This window comes from Trichosurus vulpecula, chromosome 8 (genome assembly GCF_011100635.1).
Source record: "Trichosurus vulpecula isolate mTriVul1 chromosome 8, mTriVul1.pri, whole genome shotgun sequence".
In the NCBI taxonomy this organism is placed as follows: domain Eukaryota; kingdom Metazoa; phylum Chordata; class Mammalia; order Diprotodontia; family Phalangeridae; genus Trichosurus; species Trichosurus vulpecula.
The window spans coordinates 22,428,571-22,450,355 of NC_050580.1; the positions used below are offsets into that span (position 1 = coordinate 22,428,571).

General features: G+C 49.2%; 1 protein-coding gene across 1 annotated transcript in view; it reads right to left on the reverse strand.

The window, feature by feature from the left end:
* Positions 1–21,785, reverse strand: part of CCDC6 (coiled-coil domain containing 6) — a 93,795-nt gene that overhangs the window by 10,250 nt on the left and 61,760 nt on the right. The window contains 4 exon segments of the mRNA XM_036735000.1: positions 5,804–5,904; positions 8,281–8,437; positions 16,323–16,483; positions 19,511–19,614. Of these exon segments, the coding sequence (XP_036590895.1) occupies positions 5,804–5,904; positions 8,281–8,437; positions 16,323–16,483; positions 19,511–19,614 (523 nt within the window).

The window sequence follows — 21,785 nt, forward strand, 5'->3', positions numbered from 1 at the left end:
GAGAATTCTTAGACAACTCCAAGGCTTGACCACCTCCTAATGTGACCCATTTCCTGACACCACTGCCAGCAGCTAGTCCCCCTCCCTTGAAATTACGAAGCGTTTTCTATTACTGTGCAGACAGAAGGTAAGCCCCTTGAGGGCCGGGACAGTTCATTGTCTTATGGGACTTAGCAATGACCTAGAGGGAGAAGCCTCTCGTATTATTATCATTTGTAATATGAACTTCTGCCCTGATGCCTGTGTTGGGGGGAGGTCATCTTAGCTTCTCAAAGGCTGCATCAACAGAACATACATCCTGGCATTTTCCAATACCCTGAAAAGGCCTTTTGTCCCTGTCATCCAATGAGATGTTGTAGAGGATAGGGCACTAGTCTTGGAGTAAGAAAGACCTGGGTTCTAATTCAGCTTCAGACACTAGCTGCATGACTTTGGACAAGTCACTTGATCTCCCTCAGATTCACTTCCCTGACCTGCAAAAAGTGGATGATCAGCCCCTACCTCAAAGGACTGATGGGAGGATCAAATTGTTTCTTGGACACTCTTCTCTCCTCTGGGTTTGTGTGACATTGCTACCTCTTGGCTCTCCTCCAATCAGACCTCAGGATACTTTTGTGAAGTTACACTAATTGTCACACAATTGCCCTTGGCTCTGCCTGGGGCCCTCTTCTTTGTATTATTGTACTTGGTGAGATAATACTTGGGTTTAATTATCATCTCTATGCAAATGATCTTCAGATCCATACAACCAGCCCCAGTCTCTCTTCTGAATTTCAGTCTTACACATACAACTGCATACTGGACACTTTAATCAGAATGTCCCATGGGTATTTTAAACTCAGCTTGTCCAAAACAGAACTCATTCTCTTCCCCACAAAACCCACCCTTCTGAATTTCCCTATACATGTGTGTACACACACACACACACAGACACACACATCCCATAGGATCAATAATCACCTCTCCAATAAAGGGGAAAACTGGTTCAAAAAGGCTCCTGAGTAACAGTGGGAGTTCTCCCTCAAAGAGACACAAATACGAGCTTAGGGATGATTCCCTGGCATTCTGAAGCCAATGAAAGCACTTGAAAGGTGTTTAGGGTTTAAAAAAAAAAAAGGCAGTACAAGAAACATGCTCCATTTAATGTCAAATGTCTGTAAAACAAAACAAGAAACCCCCCCAAACCTAAGTTTTTCTAACACCACTCCACTAACGGGCAATTTGGGTTTGGGATGTCAAATATCTGCCTTTTGTTTTGTAATCTAACATTTGCCATATGTATTTTGACATGGATTTTTCTCGTAAAGAAACTGTTTTGAATGTAAACCAAATACCTATCTTATTCATCAATAATTCCTTCTCTGACACTAAAATAACTCTATTTTCTCATTTTTATTCTCACCCTTTTTAGGGTTTGAGCCTCTCATCTAGCGGGAATACGAAGTCCATTTCTTATCAATTTGCTAAGTTTTCCAAGTACTTTTGTTAAATAATTAAGCCTTTCCCTGGTTTTCATTTTCTCTAGATTTACTAAACACTGATATTTGCTATATATGTGTAAAGTGCTTTGCAAACCTTAAAATGCTTTCTAAGTGCTCCTTATTATTGTGATTATCTTGGGCTAGATGTCTACTGTTCATATTATATTCTACTTAGATGTGTCTCCATCTCTGTCTCTATTTCTCAATTCTATTCCCCTATGTCAAGAGTTTTATGGAGGTTTTAAACTCTGGCACTGTTAGACCATCTTCGTGCCTTTTAATGTTCTTGTCTAATCAATCAAGGCACACTGATTAAGTACTGCCTATGTGCCAGGCCCCTGAGATCCAAAGACAATAACAAAGTCGTCCCCCTGCCCCACCCTGAAAAGCCTCCATTCCATTCAAAGACAACCCTTCAGTCCGTGAAGGTTAAAGGTGATGAACAGATAATTTTTTTCAGAGAAAGCACAAATTAATAATCATTTGAAAGGACATTTAAGCTCATGATTAACCAAAGATAAGCAAACTGAGACTTCGAACATCAAGGTGACAAAAATAATTTAGATGCTGTTGAGCTTGTGGCAAAATGGGCTCACTGAGAATATTACCAAAACAAGGAGAGCTGTCAGTTCAAAGATTTTCAAAGCAAAATTATTTGTAACTGAAATATCCAATGAGAGGGGAAGTGGTTGGATGAACTGTGGTACGTTAGCGCAAAGGAATACTATAATGCAATTTCACAATGGCAAGTATGCTATAAGGAATAGAAAGGAATCTGGAAAATTATTATTTATTGTATTTATTACTATTATTACAGAGCAAGTGATCACTTTTAGTTAATATTTTTTTAAAGCAGTCCAGACCTTTTGAGCCAAATCTCATTATGTCACATATTAAAGATATAAATAAATGACGGATCTTTGGCTGACAGCAGAAAGGAATCTTAGAGGTCATCTCAGTCAGTCCAACCTCCTAATTAACAGATGAGGAAACTGAGGCCCAGGGGGCTGAGATGCCATTGTCTCACAGGTGACGGGGATGGGATGGAAACCCTCTGATTCAGCTCAGAACAAGAGAGGGGCAACAGATATATGAACTGATAATCCAAAGAATCATGTTTTCAACTAAAATCTCAACATTCGGAGAAAGTTCATCTAGTACATCTCAGAATCTGCCTAATAAAGTAATTACTTAGATAAAAATCTCCCTGGAACGTAACAAAGCAGAATCTATATGTTGGAGATGAGTATATCAGCAGCCACTTATAAGCTGACATCATTTAGCTGAGGCACCAAGGCACCCTGGGAGAGAAACGGGAGGCAGCAAAGGCCAGGCAAGTCAGGCCATCCAACCACCTCGACGGCCACCTCCTCTCAGACCCTAGTGGAAGCAGCCCAGGCCCCTGAACCCAAGAGGCCTGGGAGTAGCAGGGTCCCCCAAACAGCCTCACAGCCATCACATGAGGAAGAAGTTCCTGTGATGATGGGTGCCTAGCTGAAGTAGCAGGGCCCCCTGAGAGAAAGGAGGCAGCTCAAACCACCACCACCTCCCCATAGACACTGATGGGGACAGCCCAGGCCCCTGAACCCAAGAGTTTTGGGAATAGCCAGACTTCCAGTCCAGTGCCCTCAGCCATCTTCCCAGCCCTGTCCAATGGTTCAATTGGTTCTGCATCGGAAATGGATACGATTTTATTGGTGGACTCGACATTAAAGAAGCATTTCTATCTGCTTTGCTGCAGCACCCAAAGGACCCTGGGACCTTTTCTAGGAAGGGTCTCCCTCCCCTCTTGGAGAACAGGGACAGTCTTCCTCTTCTTTCTATCTCCCTGCAGGGTTTGCATGCAGTAAGCACTTAACAAATGCCTCATTCATTCATTCACTGATCTCTGATCTCTATTCTATCCTTAGAATAAAGGGCAGAGAGATAGAAAGAAGAGGAAGATTGCCCCTGTTCTCTAAGAGGGGAGGGATGCTAAAGTAGCTAAACTGTTAACAGACAGAGATTTTTAAGTGCTCTGCAGAGAGGGCCCTCGACCAGTTTCTAGATTGGAAGTTCCAAGACGAAAGGCATCCCGTCCTCATCCAAACTCTCTCTCCCTCAATGGCCTAACAGTTTCTCCCACACAGCAGGTGCATAATGAGTATTTGTTGAATTACTAAATGAATGAACTTCTGCCCTAAGAAACAGAAGTCCTGACTTGTATGTGGAAAACAGCTTTAGGTAACTGAAGTGGAAGGCTCCCAGGGTCACCGATCCAGAGCTGGACAACCCAGTCCAACCCCTGCCCCCCTCCATTTTAAACAGAATAAACAGAAGCCAACAGAAATCTATTGAGGTCAAGTGCATTGGCCAAGGCACCCACTGAAGTGGATTCAGAGCCACGATCTGAACCCAGGTCTTTCTGACTCAAAACGTCATGCTTTTCCCAGTCTCACACCACCTCACAAACTCCTTTCACCATCATAAAAGGTCAAGGGATTCCTAATGATTACAGTAACTGATTCACTGATTAAAGGAATCTCTTTGCATTTTAACTTTCCCTGGTTAAAGTCCTGGTCCAATGCTTCATCCAGGCATGGGGGTGACCCTGCATTCTCAGAGGCCACCCCAGAAAAGGGCAAATCTGGCGAGTCCTAGCCACGCTGGAAGGACTTTGAGTACAGGACAAGGGAGGGACCACAGTCCACCAACAGCTGCCCTAGGCTCCCAGGCAGGGAAAGATGTGAGGCTGGAGGATGGACCTCATTAGACTTTCATGAGCAGTCACATATTGCAGGCAGCCTGTGTGCTTACTGTGGGGGAGACTGGAGCTGGCCTTCCCACACTCTGCTCCCACACAGGAGGCTCCGAGGGCCTGAGGTCCAGGTTTGTGTGGCAAGGCTAACCCACACCCTACTTAATCAGGCACAAGTGATGGGCCAGGATGCAGTGCCTGATGTTGCATCAGCTGGTTCACAGACTCTCCAGAAGGTTTGATAAACAGAGTAAAGGACTAACTACTTGAATATAATTTTTATTGAATGACACAATATCAGAGTGGCCTGACACCTTGTAAGTGCTTAAGAAACATTTGCTGACTGACTGCTTGACGAGCTCTGTTCTCCCTTCATAGCATCACCTTTAAAAGCACCAGGGTCTCTAGGAGGGTTGGGGCTTCTTCTTGTAGGAGGGATGGGGGAGGGGTGGTGTTTGAGGAGATCTGGGAACTCTGGAAGACATTCTGAGAAACCACTTCACAAAATCTGAAGGGCTGGAAGCGACCTTCGAAGCCTTCAAACTCAGCCCGTGGAGTCCAGGAAGGCGTTTTTCCAGGATGCTCTCTGTCTCCTGGCCAGTTTCCCTAGAGCAAGGACAGGCAGCCCAGATCCAGCAGGTGATGGATCTTTGGGGGGACAAGGGGAGCGGACACAGTCCCTGCTTTCTTAGCAGGAGCCGCCATTAGCGGGCTGCACCCATCTGTTCTAGGAGAGTATCTGCCTGCCGGGAAGCTACGTAAACCAAACCCGTTAGCTCAGAATTTCTCCACCTTGGATCCTTTGCTCCAGCATTGCTGGATGGTACCAAACGACTCCAAGACCGGACTCCATGGAGGCCAAAGTCAAAGCTACACGGGCTGACTTTGAGCCAGCGCACGCAGCAGTGGAGTCAGGGACCTCAAGTACAAGTTCCAGCTCTGCCACCCAACTAGTCACGTGACCCTGGGCAAGTTATCTGATGTGTCAGACCCGTTTCCTCATGTGTAAAGTGGAGAGGGGGACCTGCAGACGTCACAGTACCCGGGAGGCTCAATGAAGAAAATCAGTGTGACCCAGCTGGCAAACTTTAGCACGTATGAGAAGGGTGAGTCGGGGTACCACTACAGGAAAATTCAGATTTGGGAGTTAGGTGAAGATGCAGCTGGCACGCAACGCCAGGTCTCACCAAGCTTTAAGGCAGCTGACCTGCACAAAGAGTGTGAGGGTTTGTGAAGCTCTACAGAAACTCCCTCTCATTGGGGACTCCTAACAATGCTGTGACATGGACACTGTTACCAACCCCACTTAACAAGGGAAGAGAATGAGGCTCAGAGAGGCTCCCTGATTGGCCCAGGATGCTGCAGGGGCAGAACTGAGGACTCCCTGAGTACTGGCCAGGCCTTCTCTCCACTCCTTCCCGTCACCGCTTGAGCTCTTGTGGTCAGAACATGGAACGAGAAGCTGCCTCGACAGGTCATCCCTATCTATCTACCTCATGTTTTCTCTTAGAAGAGATTCAATAGAGTGATGGCTACCAGGGTTATCAGATGTGAGATGGTGTGGTGGCAGAAAGGAGACATTTACCCGGTGATATGGGCCTGCTTGAACTGGGAGAAGGCGTGTAAGGGATTGGGCTGGACACAGTGCGAGGTCTTAATCCTTGGGCAGACATCTCGTTAAAATACCTGAAAGAAAACCAAAGAAGATGGTCAGGGGGGGCAATTTCTTACCCCGTATCTAAAAATCCTTTAAATGGAACCCTGTCACATCAGCAAAAGACACCTGAAAATCCCACTTCCTGATCATTCAGCCACAGACCTACCAAACTCTATCAGAGGAAGCTTGGTTTGGGAAATCCAAAGGTTTTTCTGATCAGTAGGAAGGTTCACCAGCCAAGATGCAGTATAAAATTCAAGCCAGACAATGGGAAAATTTATTTAAAATTACAATCACACTTCAACTGTCTTTTCTGCCCCCTCCCTGACATTAGGGGGGAACCTGATTTAAGTGCCCCTGACTTCAACCATGTTATCATTAGAAAACAAAACAATCCTGGAAACGTATGGCATGAAATCCGTGTAAGTTATTCAGTGAATGAGGAACACACGAATGCAGGTTATTATAGATGAGAAACAACATGGAGACTTCTGAAGACATCTCCGGCTCTCTGGGAAGTCTGCATCACAGCTATTTGGTGCTTTGGGGCAATGGGATCTGAGCTGGCTGGATCTGAGTGAAAGGCAATCCAAATACATTCCATGCTTTTACTGGGGGGATAAGTGTCCCCCTGCCTCCCATAGGAGGGGCAGCCAGGTGTCTGCAGCTGGCTACAGGATGCTAAGTCCTGGCACACTGCCATGCCACTGAATATACTTCCAGATCCGTGTAAACTCCCTGAGGACAAGGACTTGCCTCCCCAGTGTCTGGGGCAGTGCCGGGCAAGTAGCAGGCACTTAACACAAAATGTTTGTTCACAGTTTGGCACTAAGTTAACATTACGACAGAATGAGGGTAGCTTAAGGCTCCTTCAGGTAGCACAACTCAGGCCCACAGCTGCTGACTCAGAAGATGCTAGCAGATCTGGCAGATCCCACAGTTTGCCTAAGCTGCCAGCAAAGCTCAAATACCTTTACTGAACCCAGGCATGTGGTTTATAAAATGCCAGATCAATTGGCCTGCAAAAGCAATGTGCATCCCAAAGAAAGACAATGTCAGCAGCAAGCGGCTTACTTTGTAAACAATCCCCAAGGATCTGATGAAAACCAAGGTCAGAGGCAGTCCAACCGTCCCTGGGTCTTTCTCTGACCCGAGTAAGCCTGTGCTCCCTCCAAGACGGAGCGTGCTCACTCAGCACGCTATGCCCACAACACTGGCCTTTCCTCGAGCTTGGGGAAGTCTCATTTATGGGTCTCCACAGCACACACCACCAAAATGGCAAAGCACAGGGGGAGGGGCATTTATTTCTTTCTAGTGACCCCCTCATGCATGGCTGGGGTGGGGGGCATTTAATTTTCCTGATCCCTTCAAATGCTGCTGCCCTGCCACCCCCTCCAACTACCTACCTAGTATTTAACAATTCTGCATTTTTTTCTGAATCTCCTTAGAGATATCCTGGCTGTCTGCTCCACCAGACAAAAATTCTTTGTGAGGAGGATGCCTAGCACAGTATCTGGCACTTAGTAGGTTGTTAATAAATGCTTGCTACTTGATGGACCAACCTTGGCTAGGGACGTTCAGACACTACCCTCTGGGGCCCCTTGTTCCCTGGAGGTCTAAGCATGAACTGCCATCTGCCGGTGATCACCAGGCCAAGAGAACTGGCCACTTGGAGTTAATGATGACAATGATAGCTAACATTCATATAAATGTATATAATTATGTGTTTATATGAGTGAGTGGCAGCTAGGTGGCACCATAGTGCATACAGACTCATCTTCCTGAGATCAAACCTGGCCTCAGACACTTACTAGAAGACAGGACAAAGAATGGTTGGATTAAACCAAGTATACATGGAAAATATCCATGCTGGAGACCTGACTTGTGGGGCACCAAGCAAATATGGCAGCCACACAAAGTGGAGGACAGCATGGATGGACAGGCTTGGGAGGAAGCCCTGAGCTAAGACTCCTGGAGGTGTTCCAGCTCCCCCCCACCTCACCCACTCCCTGGAACAGAGACTCCTCTAACCCCTGCTCCTCCCCACCCTCATTTTTCCCCTCCTCTTTGCCTCTTTATTTATTCATACACCTCTCCCACATCCCTGTGTTCCCCATTGGAGAAAGGTGTTTTTATCTAACTTGAGGGGGAAGAACAGCCTAACACATACTCCCCAGCCCCGTCTCCTGCTTTTTTTTTGGAGGTGGAGGGAAGCATCAGGCTTGTGACTTGACTAAGCACACTCCTCCCTCCTTCAACACAGCCCAGCACCTGCTCTGTGGAGAGGCCAGGATGCCTCAGGAAACAGCCTGACCCTGGGTCTGTTCCCTACACCACATGACCTTTCCTTTGTCTTAGACATTCCAACAGCCCTAACTCCCTGGGCATCTGCACAATCTTCTCACCTTTCATCATCCATCTCCAGGCTGGATTCACTTTCCGAAAGCTGCCGACATAGGGCCTCTCTCCGCTCCATTTCCCGCTGGAGTTTTCTCTGAAGCCTCAGGTTTTCTTCCCGCATGTGACGCTCTTCCTCCAAATACTGGGCCATCTTCTCTGAGTCTGAAAGGCAGCATTTCCCATTAAGTTGGGTCTCATGAACAGGGTGAAGAGAAAGTGGAGTGGGAGACTGTGTATGGGGAGCATGACTTAAACTGCAGGGCTTGATGCGATAATGGGGAGGTGGGGAGGGGGGCAGGGGGCCAAATTATTTTCTTTTCCCTTTTCTTTGTTTTAAGGCAAGGATTTCTTAACCTTTCGTCTGTCATGGACCCTTCTGGCATCCAGGGAAGGCCCATGGATCCCTTCTCAGAAGAATGCTCTTAAGTGAATAAAACACACAGGGTTACCAGGAAACCAGATGCTGAAATATGGTTATCGGTTTGTTTTTTTAAAAGTTCACAAACCCCAAATTAAGACCCCTGTTTTAAGGGAGATCCCTCTGTAGAGGCATAGAGGGGCAATACATTAAGAAATGAAGGTAAAGGGAAAGGAGGAATTATCCATTTAAAAAGAAGGCAGGAAGCAAAAGGTTTGAAGTAGAAAACTTAAATCAGAAAGCCATTTTAAGTGACCATTCTGCCTCTAGGGTGGGGAAGCCAGAGGCTCCAGAGCAGCATGCCCTGCCCAATGTTCCCAACAGTCAGGCAGGCTGCCTCACAGACCCAAGCTCCCTGGGCATGCTGCAGCACCCCTACACAGTGCCCAAATCAAACCCAAACAATGAGAACAAGCTCATGGGAGAGCAGAGCCCAGGTCCTCCGCTGCAGGCAGAAATTGCCCTCAGTCTCTGGGATGCCTGCCTTGGTGGCTTTAAAGAAACATTCACAACAGGACTATAAAAAAGAGTGTTCTCTGCCAGGGCCTCGTCTGAAAATGGGGGGAGCACCAGAAGACTGACCATCCTGGGTAGTGAGTATTCCTTCCAGGCGTATATCGAAAAGGTCCCATTCCATGACCCTTACAAGATGACTAGCAGTTTGCTTCTTCTGACTTTGCCCTTCCTGGAGTTTTCAATATTAGTAATAATAATAATAACAGCTAGCATTTATATAATGCTTCAAGGTTTGCATATTACCGTATAGACAGAGCTCATTATCCTTCCTCCTAAACCTACCTAACTCCTTCCTTCCCTGTTACTATCAGGGTACTGCCCTCCCCTGAGATCCTCAGGCTCCCAACCCAGGAGTCATCCTGGGCTCCTGCCCACATCCACACTGCACAGGGCTGTCAAGTTCACCTCTGCAGCATCTCTTGTCAATTTCATCTTTGTACCATTTCTTGCCAATTTCACCTCCGCAGCCTCTCTAGAATATGCCCCCTCCTCATCTCCTCTGACACTGTTCCCCATCACAGTGGAGGGCCTGGACTGTCATATACATTTAGGACATTAGCACATTTAGCTCCCTACTGGGGCCTGGCCTGCTTCTAGTGTCTCCGCACTCCAACCTAGTCTCTATTCAGCCACTAAAGTGATTTTCCAAAAGCTTGGGTCTGATCATGTCACACTCCTATTCAATAAACCCCAGTGGCTTCCTATCACCTCTAGGAGCAAATACAAAATGCTCTGCTCAGCATTCAAAGCTACTCCCCTCCTATCTTCTTGCACAAACAAGACCCTCCATCACTCTGCTCCAGACAGTCTCTCTCTCCCTCCTCCACTCCAACTACTGACCTCCCTGGCTTCCTTTGAGTCCCAGGTACAACCCTAGCCAGGTCCTACAGGAATCCTTCCCCCAGCCCTCTTCATTCTGTGCCTTCCCTCTGGGTTCACTACTCCCTATTTATCTTGTAGATAGCTAATTTGCACACACTGGTTTACATGTTGCCTTTCCCGTTAGATTGTAAACTTCTTGAGGGCAGGAACTCTTTTGCCCTTTTTTGTACCCCCACTGCTTAGGATAGCACCTGGCACACAGCTTAATGAATGTTTACTGACTGTCTGTCGTGGATCACCTCATCTGATCCTTACAACCAGGTACTATTGTTATCCACTGTTGTGGTTCAGTTGGGTCTTAGTCGTGTCTGACTCTTTGTGACCTCATTTGGGGTTTTCTTGGCAGAAATACTAGAAAGTGGTTTGTCATTCCCTTCTCCAGCTCATTTTACACATCAACTACTTGTGCCGGACCTGTGTTGGAGCCTTCCAAGCTCATACTGATTGGCCTCATCAGTCGCAGTCAGACACAACGCACCTTGACTCCAACACAGAAATGTCATTTTGATCCTCTTCAAGAACGAAGGACAACAACCAACAGATGAAGAAACTGAGGCAAACTTGCTCAGGGTCACATAGCTAGGAAGTGTCTGAGGCTAGATTTGAACTCAGGAAGGGGAATCTTCCCAACTCCAGACCCAATGATCTAGGCACTGTACCACCTAGCTGCCCTAATTATCATCCCCACGTTACTGACGAGGAAAGTGAGGCAGACACAGGTGAAGAACTTGCCCAGGACCCCAAAGCTGAGTATCTGAGAGGATGTGAACTCGTCTTCCTGACGCCAAGACCAGTGCTCTATGCACTTCACCAATTCCACTCTAGCAGCAGTCAAGTAGCGGCCCTGGCATCAGAGGACCTGGGTACTAATCCTGCCTCTCATTTACCGCCTGCATCACTTCCCTGGGTCTCACTCAGTTTCTTCACCAGCACCTAAAGGGATGAGAATAGATATTCTCAGTGCCCACCACAATGGCTGGCACATAGTAAACGCTCCATAAATACTTTATTGACGGACTGACGGCCTCTCAGGCCCCTTCCCACTACAGCTCTACGAGCCTAAGCTGCCACTTCTCTTAGATGCTCAGTTTCCCCCCTGTTGCACTGCACAGCCTCTAGGATTCCTTCCAGGTCTAAATTTCTGCTCACCCCTCACCAGGAATCTTCTTGAGGGTGAGCCACCAGCACGATTAGGTGCATGCTGCTTCAGTAATACTGCTAAGAGGCCGCTCGGGGCACCTGGCACTGTGGCTGACGTGCGCAGGCCCCTCTGATTCATGGGGGAAGGCCAGATCCCATACATCCTCCCACTGGTGCATCCAACTCTCACCCCCATCTCCTCTATGGGGGGACTCATCCGGCCAATGCTGACACAAGGTTTTCCAATGAGCCCCATGACTTCTCCCCAGACAAAGTGGGCTCTGGCAGAAGGAGCCTGGGCCTTCTCAACCGCCAGCCATGGACCACAGCAGGTCCCAGGGTTTCTGTCAGCACCTGCCCTCCCTTGGGTCCCAGGGATGCTTCAAGGAAAGAGATCGCTACCCGTTCAGCTCCTGCACTAGAGGAAGCTCATCTCCCCCACTCACCTGTCTCCCCTACTCATCCCATCTCACCTAATCACCGCTGCCACAACAGCGAGGGCACTGAACCTGGAAGCCTTCCTCAGAAACTCACCAGCTTTGTGGCCACATGGGCAGTGGGAAGAGTGAGGCCCAATGGGCACAGCAGGCAAAGGGGCCAACTGAGGCTGGGTGCCTGAAGGAGAGGTATTCCAGCATGGAAAAGGCAGCCTCGAGAGGCAAGGGGCTTTCCCTGTGTGGAAATCTTTAAGCAGAAGCTGAAGGACCACTTGCCATGTGTGTTGGACAAGGGATTCCCACTGTGGATGTGTTAGACTACTCAGCCACTCTCAGATTCTGTGAGTCAAAGGATCTGGGTTCAGATCCTGTCTCAGGCAGGTCACTTACGGTACCTTAGCACAGAAAAGGACCTGGTCTCAGTGGCAATGGTCTGTGCTTAGTAAATGTTTGTTGGCCTGATGGCCTGGGAAGCGTGAGCAAATCACAGAACCTCCCTGGGCTTCGGTTTCCAGATCTACAAAAGGAGAGGGTTGGAGCAGATAAGTGGCCCCTGAAGGCCCTCTGGACCTCAACTTCCTGCTCTAAAATAAGTGGGGAGGGGAGGGAATTAGCTGGCCGCCAAGGTCTCTCCAGCTCTAACGCTATGATCCTATGACCATGGGCAAGTCACTTAACCTGCTTGCCTTAGTTTCCTCATCTGTAAAACGGGGATAGTAATGCCGAGTTGGCGTGGGCCTCAAGGGAGAGGATCCCTAGAAAGTGCTTTGCCGACTTTTCAGCCCAGGAAGGGGACAGTCCTCAGCACTGCTGCCTCCTAAGATGAGCCTCAGGGCTCTCTCCAAGATATGTTTCTTTGCTGGCTGGCTCCCAACCTGAGCCACAAGATAAGTGATCCCGGCTTGAGGAAGGGAAAGTTAAATACTAGGTTAGCTCATCTAACACCACCTCCGTCCTTCATGCAACAGGGAGCAATTTGGCCACAAAACAGTCGACCCACCATGCTGCTCCTCAGCCCTCTGGGGCTCAGTAAGAGCAGAAAATGACATCACACTTCTTGGGATTTCTGGGCTTTTCCATTCAACCCCTGATGAGTGATGGTCCATTTTTCAAAGGCTGAACTGACACCGTTTCCTGGAATGGTCACGCTCATCCCCAGAGTTACAAAGCCAATGGAGCCGTCACCCAGAAGTCAGATCTTTTCTCTGGCTCAGGCAGGGCATTGTGGGGAAAAAAGGATGGATTTGGTTAAGGGAAACCTCCATTCAAATCCTGCCTGCCAAGGCCCTCTGCCTCGGGTGTGTAAAATGTGCCACTTCCCTCAGAGGCTTGCCCTGAGGCTCCTATGGCACCACGGACTGCCTCTCGTCACAGAATGAGCAGAGTCCAAGCCCAGTTCCCTCCTTGGCCCAGGCTGAGAAAGTGATGGCCAGCACCGGGTGCAAAGTCTGGGACAGGCCCTCTCAGAGTCTGTCCAAATACCACAGACTCACCTCTAAGAGCAGGGTAGGGGAGGGATGAGCAGGGGGATCTGAGACCTGGGAGCCACAAGACCCAGACACTTAGCCCATGTAGCCCTCCCTCTCCAAGCCAGTCTCCCCTTTTGTCAAACTAGGGGTGTGGGCCCTTCCAGGAGCTCCCTGAGCGTAGGGGCTGTATTTTGCCTTTCTTTGTATCACTAGGGTTTAGTATGGCATGTGGCACATAGTAGGTGCTTAATAAATGTCTATAGACATTTGTTATAAGAAATTTCTGTTTTCTGTTCTGCTTTTTCAGTGTATAGGGATAAGAACAGAAAGTACATTTCTGGTCATTTTCCCAAAGTAGACAGATGGGAGGGAGGGGTGCTGTGGATGTGAGTGTTGTAGGAACTTTGGCCAGGGTTAGCACAGTATTGGTTTAACTGTCTGTTTTACTTTACAGGTGTTACAATACATCTCTCATGAACTGGGAGTACTCTGTATTTGTATGTAATGTAAGAAAAACCAAAACCATCAATAAAACTGAAAACAAAAAATTGAAAAATAAAAAATCGAATGTCACCTCTCACTCACTCCAGTGATATTTCCCAATATTTAGTATTTCCCCAAACCTCATTACTAGAAACTGAGCATCATATTCCTTGTGGAAAAGCTTTCAATTTTTCCCTACTTTGGCATCATGTCTTCTTAAAGGTAGTCAGCAAGTGCAAAGAGTTTAAAAAAAAACTCAAAGTTGTTTTGTCGATTGATACATGAACCATTTAAACAAAGACTCAAGATGGAGATCATCCCAAAGGGAACAGGAATTAGCTTAGAAGCTCATTTGTTACCCTTAAAAAGGATGGAACGTTTCTCATCTATTTTGTATAAGAGAGGCATCATTTAATAAACTGATAGACGAAGAATAAATATCTGTCTGCTGAGTGAAGCTGTGATTTCAATTTAATCCCAGCAACAATATGCCCTCCCTGCGTGACTGGGGGGGAGGCGGCCCAACCTCCCCAAGCCTGTTTATTTACCCAGCCTAGGAGTGACCACTGCCTTAGTATCTAAGCTGTGAGAGTCGCTGGAGTGATGATTACTGTGTAGGGAGACCTACCCAAGTGTCAGGCATGGGGGGCGGGGAGGGACCCAACGCCCAGCAGACCACAGTGAGGAACTGCCTCTCAGACACTGCTCCTCTAAAACAAACATTTAACAAGTCCCTATCATAGACAGGGCAACATCATTCAGGCCATGAGGTCTCTACCCTCAAGGGGCTTACGATCAAACAAGAGCACAGCACCATCCTGAGTCTGGCACAATGTTCTTTACCGTGAGCCCCGGACAGAGACAAAACACGGACTGAGAATGAGGAAGAAGGTCATTACCAGTGTGGGGAGGGGGCAAGGGAACATGATAACTGGCTCTGTACAAGAGGGAGATTATTCTGGCAAAAGTATGCAGGGCTGCCCAAGGGCAGGGGGCGAGGAGAAGTGGCAAGACCTGCTAGGAGGTGCCTACCACGGCCCAGGCGGGCGGCTCACAGCTGGCTGCTCCTCCTGCCTTTATTGCTCCCCCATCTGTCCCAGGAAGGACAAGGCAGGCTCTGTTTATAAGGAAATGGCTGGCAAGCAGCCGTTGTTTCTGAAAGCTGAGAAGAATGTAAGCAGGCCAGACAGCTCTCATGAAAAAAGAAATATGTTTGCGGAAAGGTGATAACATATACAGGGGGGTGAACAAAATTGAACACTGACAAAGGAAAGTTTTCCAAGGAGGTTGATGGGAAGGCCTGTTCAGAGTCAAGGCAAGCAAAAGTTCACAAACTTTCAGAAGAAACTGTCTTTTCTCCACTTGGGGTCTTGGTTGGGAGGGCTGGGGACCCCCCAGGCATCCGGTTCTTTGCTGCAGGACAAGAGACAAGTGGTGTCCACTTCCTGTGACCCAACAGGAAGCTGGGTGATCTTGGGGATGCAGTGTGCTCAGAAGTCCAGGGCTGCCCCTGCCATGAGCCGGCTGACGATCCCAGGGCCCCAAAGGCCCCAAGTGCAGGGGAGGAAGCGGGGGGCTCCAGACCTCTGCCTGAAAAGGAGACTGTTGTCCTTAGCCTCCATCCCTTATGTGCGTCTCCTCATGCTGGCCGGTGTGTTTAGGTGGACGAGTTGCTTTTCTGCTATGATTATTCTATACTGAACGTTTCCAGATGATCCAATCCCTGGGCCAGGCCGCCCCACCTCCCCTCCCCCACCCCGGTCCCATCAGGCAGTGCCTCCCAGGTCTTCTGTGTGCTGTCCTCCCCCCACTGGAGTGTAAGCTCGTTGAAGGCAGGGCCTGTCTGTCTTTCCACTTGTACCTTAGGACCGGGCCTGGCACACAGTAAGCGCACAATAAATGCTGGCTGCCTGCCTGTCCGCCCGGTGAACACAAGAGCGGCGCTCACAATGCCGATGGAGATGCATACCAAGCACCCCTCACAGTGATGCAGCGCTCAGTCTGTCCAGCATTTCCCCCCATCCCTACCCCAACAACCCTGGGACTCTGGCACCAGACATTGGTCGCCAGACCCGGAGCCATCAGGATGTGCCTGGAGCCACACAACTGGCTCAGGATTTCCTCCTGTGAAGTCTCTCAAGGACACAAGGAATTGGGCCAGCTCCCTACCTCTAAGAGCCTCCCTCCTAAGAGGGGAGGGACCATGATGCAAAGCAGAGTCCTAGGAGGCCAAGGGAAGCTGGGGAGGGAGAGGACACACCCATCCCTGGGGGAATCAGGGAGAGAAGGAGTACCTGGCCATGGGCATGGCCCATGCAAAGGCACAGAACTGAAACCAAGATTCTGAGGACAGGAAAGAGCTAAGCAGATGAACTTGGGGGGAATGTGCAGTGAGAGAGGGAAGCATGTGAATGAAATAAGGCTCCATGGCAACATGGTCAGTGTGGCTAGGTGATCCCCTAGTGGATAGAGCACTGGCCTGGAATCAGAAAGACCTGAGTTCAAATCACTCCTCCTGGTGCCCAGGTAGGAAGCATCAAGTGGGAGGGGGGGCCTCCTGATCCTGTCCCCTGAGCTCAGAGGCTGGCCACTGCTCTGGAAGCCAGCCTCTGCAGGGCCCTGCACCAGAGACAGGTCACACCTGGGGACACGGACTGAGAGGACAGGGCAGGGGCCCACACCACGAAGATGGGGGTGCTTACGCTGTAACTGGGCCGCTCGCAGCTGCTTCTTCAGCCTCTCCACTTCATTCTTTAAAAACCGGATGTGCCGCATCATGTTTTCTGGAGAGTCTATCTCCATGGAGATATCCCGAGGGGATGGGGGAGCAGAGACAGGCTGGTCCAACTTCTCCTGCAAGATTCTTCACAGGAAAGAAAAGTCACAGTGAAGTCATTTTCTTAAAAATGCACCTTTCCCAGGAGCTAACACAGCACTCCTGCGGTCCCCAGACTCCCCACAAACCAGACCCAGAAGGAGCTGCAGCAAGGGCTGGAGCGAGAGTAGAGGGGGCCTCCCTTTAAGACTCATCGCAGACCCCGAAGGATTGAGGGTCCTCATTTAGGGAGTTTCCAGACAGTTCTCCCAGGCCTGGCAATGCACCTTCCTCACCAAAGGGCCCACGACTGCTCTAGGCTCCCCCTCTTTCTCTCCACACTCTCAGCTCTTGTGAGTCCAATTAACCATCTCGAGGCAGGTATTTCCCAGATCTCTCTGTCCAGCCCATCTATCTCTGAGCTCCAACCTGGAATCTCCAAGGCCTGCTGGCCACCTAACAACAGTCAGCACATATGCATCTCAAATTCCAAACACCTAAGAGGAACCCATTATCCTTCAGGAAAACCTCTCCTCCCCCTCTCAAACTTCCCCTGGCCTCAGTCCCCTGGGTCTGTACCCTGGCACATCCCCCTCGGCTCCTCCCTTCCATTCACCACCCAGGTCCATTCTGCAGCCTAATCTTGTCCTTTTTAGTGTGCAAGTACACATGTGTGCATGTGTGTGCATGCACATATGCATGTGTGCATGTGTGTGTGTACACAGCTTCCCCATGGGTCTGCCCATCCGCCCCCCGCTCTGTTGACAGTGACTTTCCTCATGAGCAGCTCTGACTGTGGCACTCCCCATCCAACAGACTCCGGTGGCTCCCTCACTCTCTGACACCAAACACCAACCCTGCCGTTAGGCGTTGCACTCTTCACAAATGTCCCTGTCCCCCCACCTCCCGTCCCCCACCCCCAACCAGCTCCACACACTCCAGGGTCTGCCCAAAACGGCTGACTTGGTCCTCGCCTACAACATTTTGCCTTCCCAGGGCTGCATGCCCCCGGTGCCCCCCATTAGAACATATGGTCCCTGGGGGCAGGGGCTGGGGGGCTTCCGCTCTGCCTCCTCAGTGCTTAGCCCAGGGCTGGCACACAATGTCTGGATGACTGAGGAGGGGGCCTTGTGATTCCCATTCCTCCCTCTGTCTTTGCCTTGGATACTCCTCATCTCTACTTGTCCACACACACTTTCTCACGACAGACCTCGGTTCTGGTCTTTGCACTCCTAACACCTGGCACGGTGCCTGGCACAGCGCCTGACAGGCAGAAGGGGCTTACTCGGCAGTCGGGCATGTCTGAGAACTGTTTCCGCCTTCTGAAATGCCTCATGTGACTCTGTACTCTGCCCCAAACTCTGCCCCTTCACAGAAGCCAAGCTCCTTGAGGGCAGGGGCTACTTCCCTCTGGTCTCTGTACCTCTTCCATCTAACATAGTAGGAGCTGACACACAGTAGGAACTTAATAACTGTGTGTTAACTGTCCACCAGCTGAGAGCCAAAGACCACCACCAAAGGTGAGGGGGTGGAAGAAACTCTACCAACACCAGTAGCATCCTCCCTCCGCCATCTTGGACTCCATGAGGCCCTTTCAGGGCGTCTGTAAACATTCCCCACAGGTTCGATCTGACCCTATTATGCCGTAGGAGGATGTCCTAGGAACAGAGTGGGAAATGACACCAGGACCAGCCCAGAGACCCCCAGATCCCCCCTTGCCACCTCCTGATGAGCTGCCCCAACCTCACCCCCCTTGCTTCCACAATGCATGGCTACAGGCAGATTGGAGGATCCCAAGACTGGAACAGCCTCTGAAATGATCATCTTAAATCCTCAACATGATTACGGTATTTCTGCCTTCTTATCATCGCCATCTCTGGCATGAAATTTCATTTCTCACATTTCTGCTCTAGAGGCCTCTGGCATTGTCCTAGGATGGTGGCATGATTTATAAACAAGCATCAAGAGCACGATTCAGGAAGCATTTGGTAAAGGTCTACCATGGATGACCTTGGAGTTGGGGTCCGAGTTAGGATTCCACTTAATGCCACGGCCTTTTCAGCTACGTGCCTCGAACGTTGAACTGGTGTGTGGCGAAGGACAGTGCTTGGCCAGGAGTCAGTTAACACAGGCTCCAAGCTCTGACAATTTATGTTATGTGGGGAAGTTACCTAAGAGTCTCACCTTTAAAACGGGCATAATAATTGCTGTCTTCTCTGTGGCTTAACAATAGGAGAAATATAGACTAAAACAATGGCGAGGCTGGAAAGTGGCAAAAAGGACCCAGACCAAGAAAGCTGGTGTTGAAGGGACTGCGGGAAGGCAGTTACACTAATCCACTGTTTCTGACAGGGAGTCACTACAGCATCTCAAACAGGGGAATGACATGGTCAGAGCAGGTCCTTTATTTTTTGTTTTTGTTTTTTTGCAAGGCAGTCGGGATTAAGTGACTTGCCCAAGGTCACACAGCTAGTAAGTATCAAGTGTCTGAGGTCAAATTTGAACTCAGGCCCTCCCAACTCCAGGGCCAGTGCTCTATCCACTGTACCATCTAGCCACCCCATGAGCAGGTCCTTTAGAAAGATCATTTTATTCACCATGTGGAAGATGGTTTTAAGGGGGAAACACCGGAAATAGCGAATCAATGAACAGGCTAGCACAGTGTCCCAGGGAGCTACGGATTATGGGGTGTGGTCATGGGAAGGGAGAAGAAAACAGGTCAGAGGGATGCTGCCCTGACAGACTTGGCAACAGCTGGCTGGACATGGGCGTGAAAGCAGGGACTTATGAGAGAGGGAGGAGCTGAAGGTGGTGGAGGCTGGGAACCTGGGTGGTACCTCAACAGAGCCGCCAGGCACCTTAGAAGGGCCTGAGTTCTCTGGGAAAGGGTCAGAATGCCTCCCATGCAGAAGTCCCAGGAGGGCGATAGTGTGGGAACAGGGTTCAGGGAGAAATCCATAGGGTCAAAGGGCTCTGGAAGGGCTTGCATCAGAAGGAAAGTATCCTGGCCCCCCCCACCCCCGAGCCCCACCTGCCCACTGGCCCCACCTCCTCCAGCTCAAAGACCACACCCACCGTTTTTCCGCCTCCAGTTTATCCATCCTCTTCCAGAGCCGATTGACCAGCGCCTCCTGCTCCTGTTCCAATGTGTTTTCAAGGTCGATCTTCTCCCTCCGCAGCTAAAGAAGAGGAAGACACCGGGGATGAGAACAGGGGACGGACTTTGTTAACTAGGCTTGTGCATGAACAGCGTGGGATGCCTCGTCAGACACAGAGGAGTCTGTGCTGTGTCCTCAAACCTCAGACAGGGACCCAGTCATTGTCTCCAAAAGGAACTGGCCTTTTCCATTCTGTCCTCGTTTCTGTGGCTCAGGAACACCAGAGGCTGGGGTCACTGCCACGGTCTAGGCCTTCACTCTCACCATCCCATCTGGGGACACCATGTGTGCCTCATCCCACCAGAAGGTCAGAACTCAGCTTACTCTGGTCCATCGGTCAGAACCTCTCCAGGTAGACAGAGGGCTGGTCTGGGGGCAGAAGATACGGCTTCAAGGCCTGCCTCCAACACATACAAGCCACAAGACCATGAAAAGTCATTTGGCTTCCTATCTCCAGCCTCAGTTTCCTCATCTGTAACGTGTCGATAACATGGTCAGGAGGACTTGGGTCCAGGCCCAGCTTTGACGCACACAGGCGCCGTGGCCCTGGACGACTCGGAAACGACCCACGACATACAAGCTTTGGGAGAACCACTCCCTACAAACGAGCATTACAAATACAAACCAGAGAAAAGAGGCTGAGAAGCAAGGCGTTTTCTAGTTTGGGGATGATGACGATGGCGATGACCATGAGAGCTAACACTTGTATGGTGCTTCAAGGTCCGCAAAAGGAGGTGGACACCGTTATCTCCATTTCACAGATGAGGCTGGGAAAGGTCCTGCACCCACTGAGTCTGAATGCAGAGCGAAGCAGATGCTTTTCCCTTTTATTTTCTTTCTCATGGTTTCTCCCACTCCTTATAATTCTTTTATGCAACAGGACTAATGTGAAAAATCTGTCTAATAGGAACATATGTGTAAAGACCACAGCAGACTGCAGGCTGTCTTGGGGAGGGAGTGAAGAGGGAGGGGGAGAACATTTAAAACTTATGGAAGTGAATGTTGAAAACTAAAAATAAATAAATACATTTTTTTAAAAAAGAGTTAAGTGAAATAAAAAAAAAAAGGTCCCAGGACTCGTCCAGCATCATGAAGCTGCCCAGTGTCAGAGGCAGGATCTGAACTCGGGTCTTCATGACTCCAAGTCTGGCTCTCAATAGCCAGCTGATCTTCAGAGCCAGCATCAGTGGCTGCCAAGGAAGCCCTCTGTGGAGATAAAAGGAAGCCTAGGGGTGGGTGTGTTTTAACTGTTGAGATTTCCTTCAGTTGCCTCAAAGCTGGAGGGCTGAAGATGCCAAGACCAGGCCAGGGGGCAATCTCTATATAATAAAGTGCTTTCTCCTTCACACTCATCCGCCCCCCAGCTGTGCCCAGCCTTTCCAGCCCATACACAACAAAGTGACTTTCATGACCCAGCAGCGGTGAGGGCTTCAAGAAGCACAAGGGTAAACACACTTTCTTTTTCAACACGGATAATGTGGAAATATGTTTTGCATGACTTCACATGTATAATCCATATTATATTTGCTTGCCTTCAACGGGGTGAGGGAGGGAGACAATTAGGAGCTCAAGATTAAAAAAAAAATCTTAAAAAAATTCTAATGTCATTGGGAAATATTTAACAAAATTAAAATACACTTTAAAATGTTTTTAAAATAAAATAGTAATCTCTCTCTCTCTCTCTCTCTCTCTCTCTCTCTCTCTCTCTCTCTCTCTCTCTCTCTCTCTCTCTCTCTCTCTCTCTCTCTCAATTCTACCTAATTTAAGAACCAACCCAAGGCTGCCCCAATAGTGGAGTCCGAGTTCAGAGACTTAGAGCTGCTGACACAGCACGTAAATGCTCACCTAGGAGCAGAGAAGGCCAGAGTTCAAATTCTGCCTAAGGCATTTCTTTACCAGCTATATGACCCTGGGAAAGTCACTTACCACCTCTCTCAGCCTCAGTTTCCTCATCTGTAACACGGGATAACAAGTGCACCTACTTCCCAGGGTCATATAAGCCGTGCCCCTCAGAGCTGCCCTGAGTACCACTTTCTCATTCCACGGGCAAACCCGCTGAGGGCTCTGCCTATCACCCTACCCTGCTTCTCCGTATCAGCAGCTTCCACGTTCGCTGTGATGATGAACTAGAAATGGAGGTTTCCAGATATTCCTTCCCTGATGCCAACACCCCCCTGCCTGCTCCCACATAC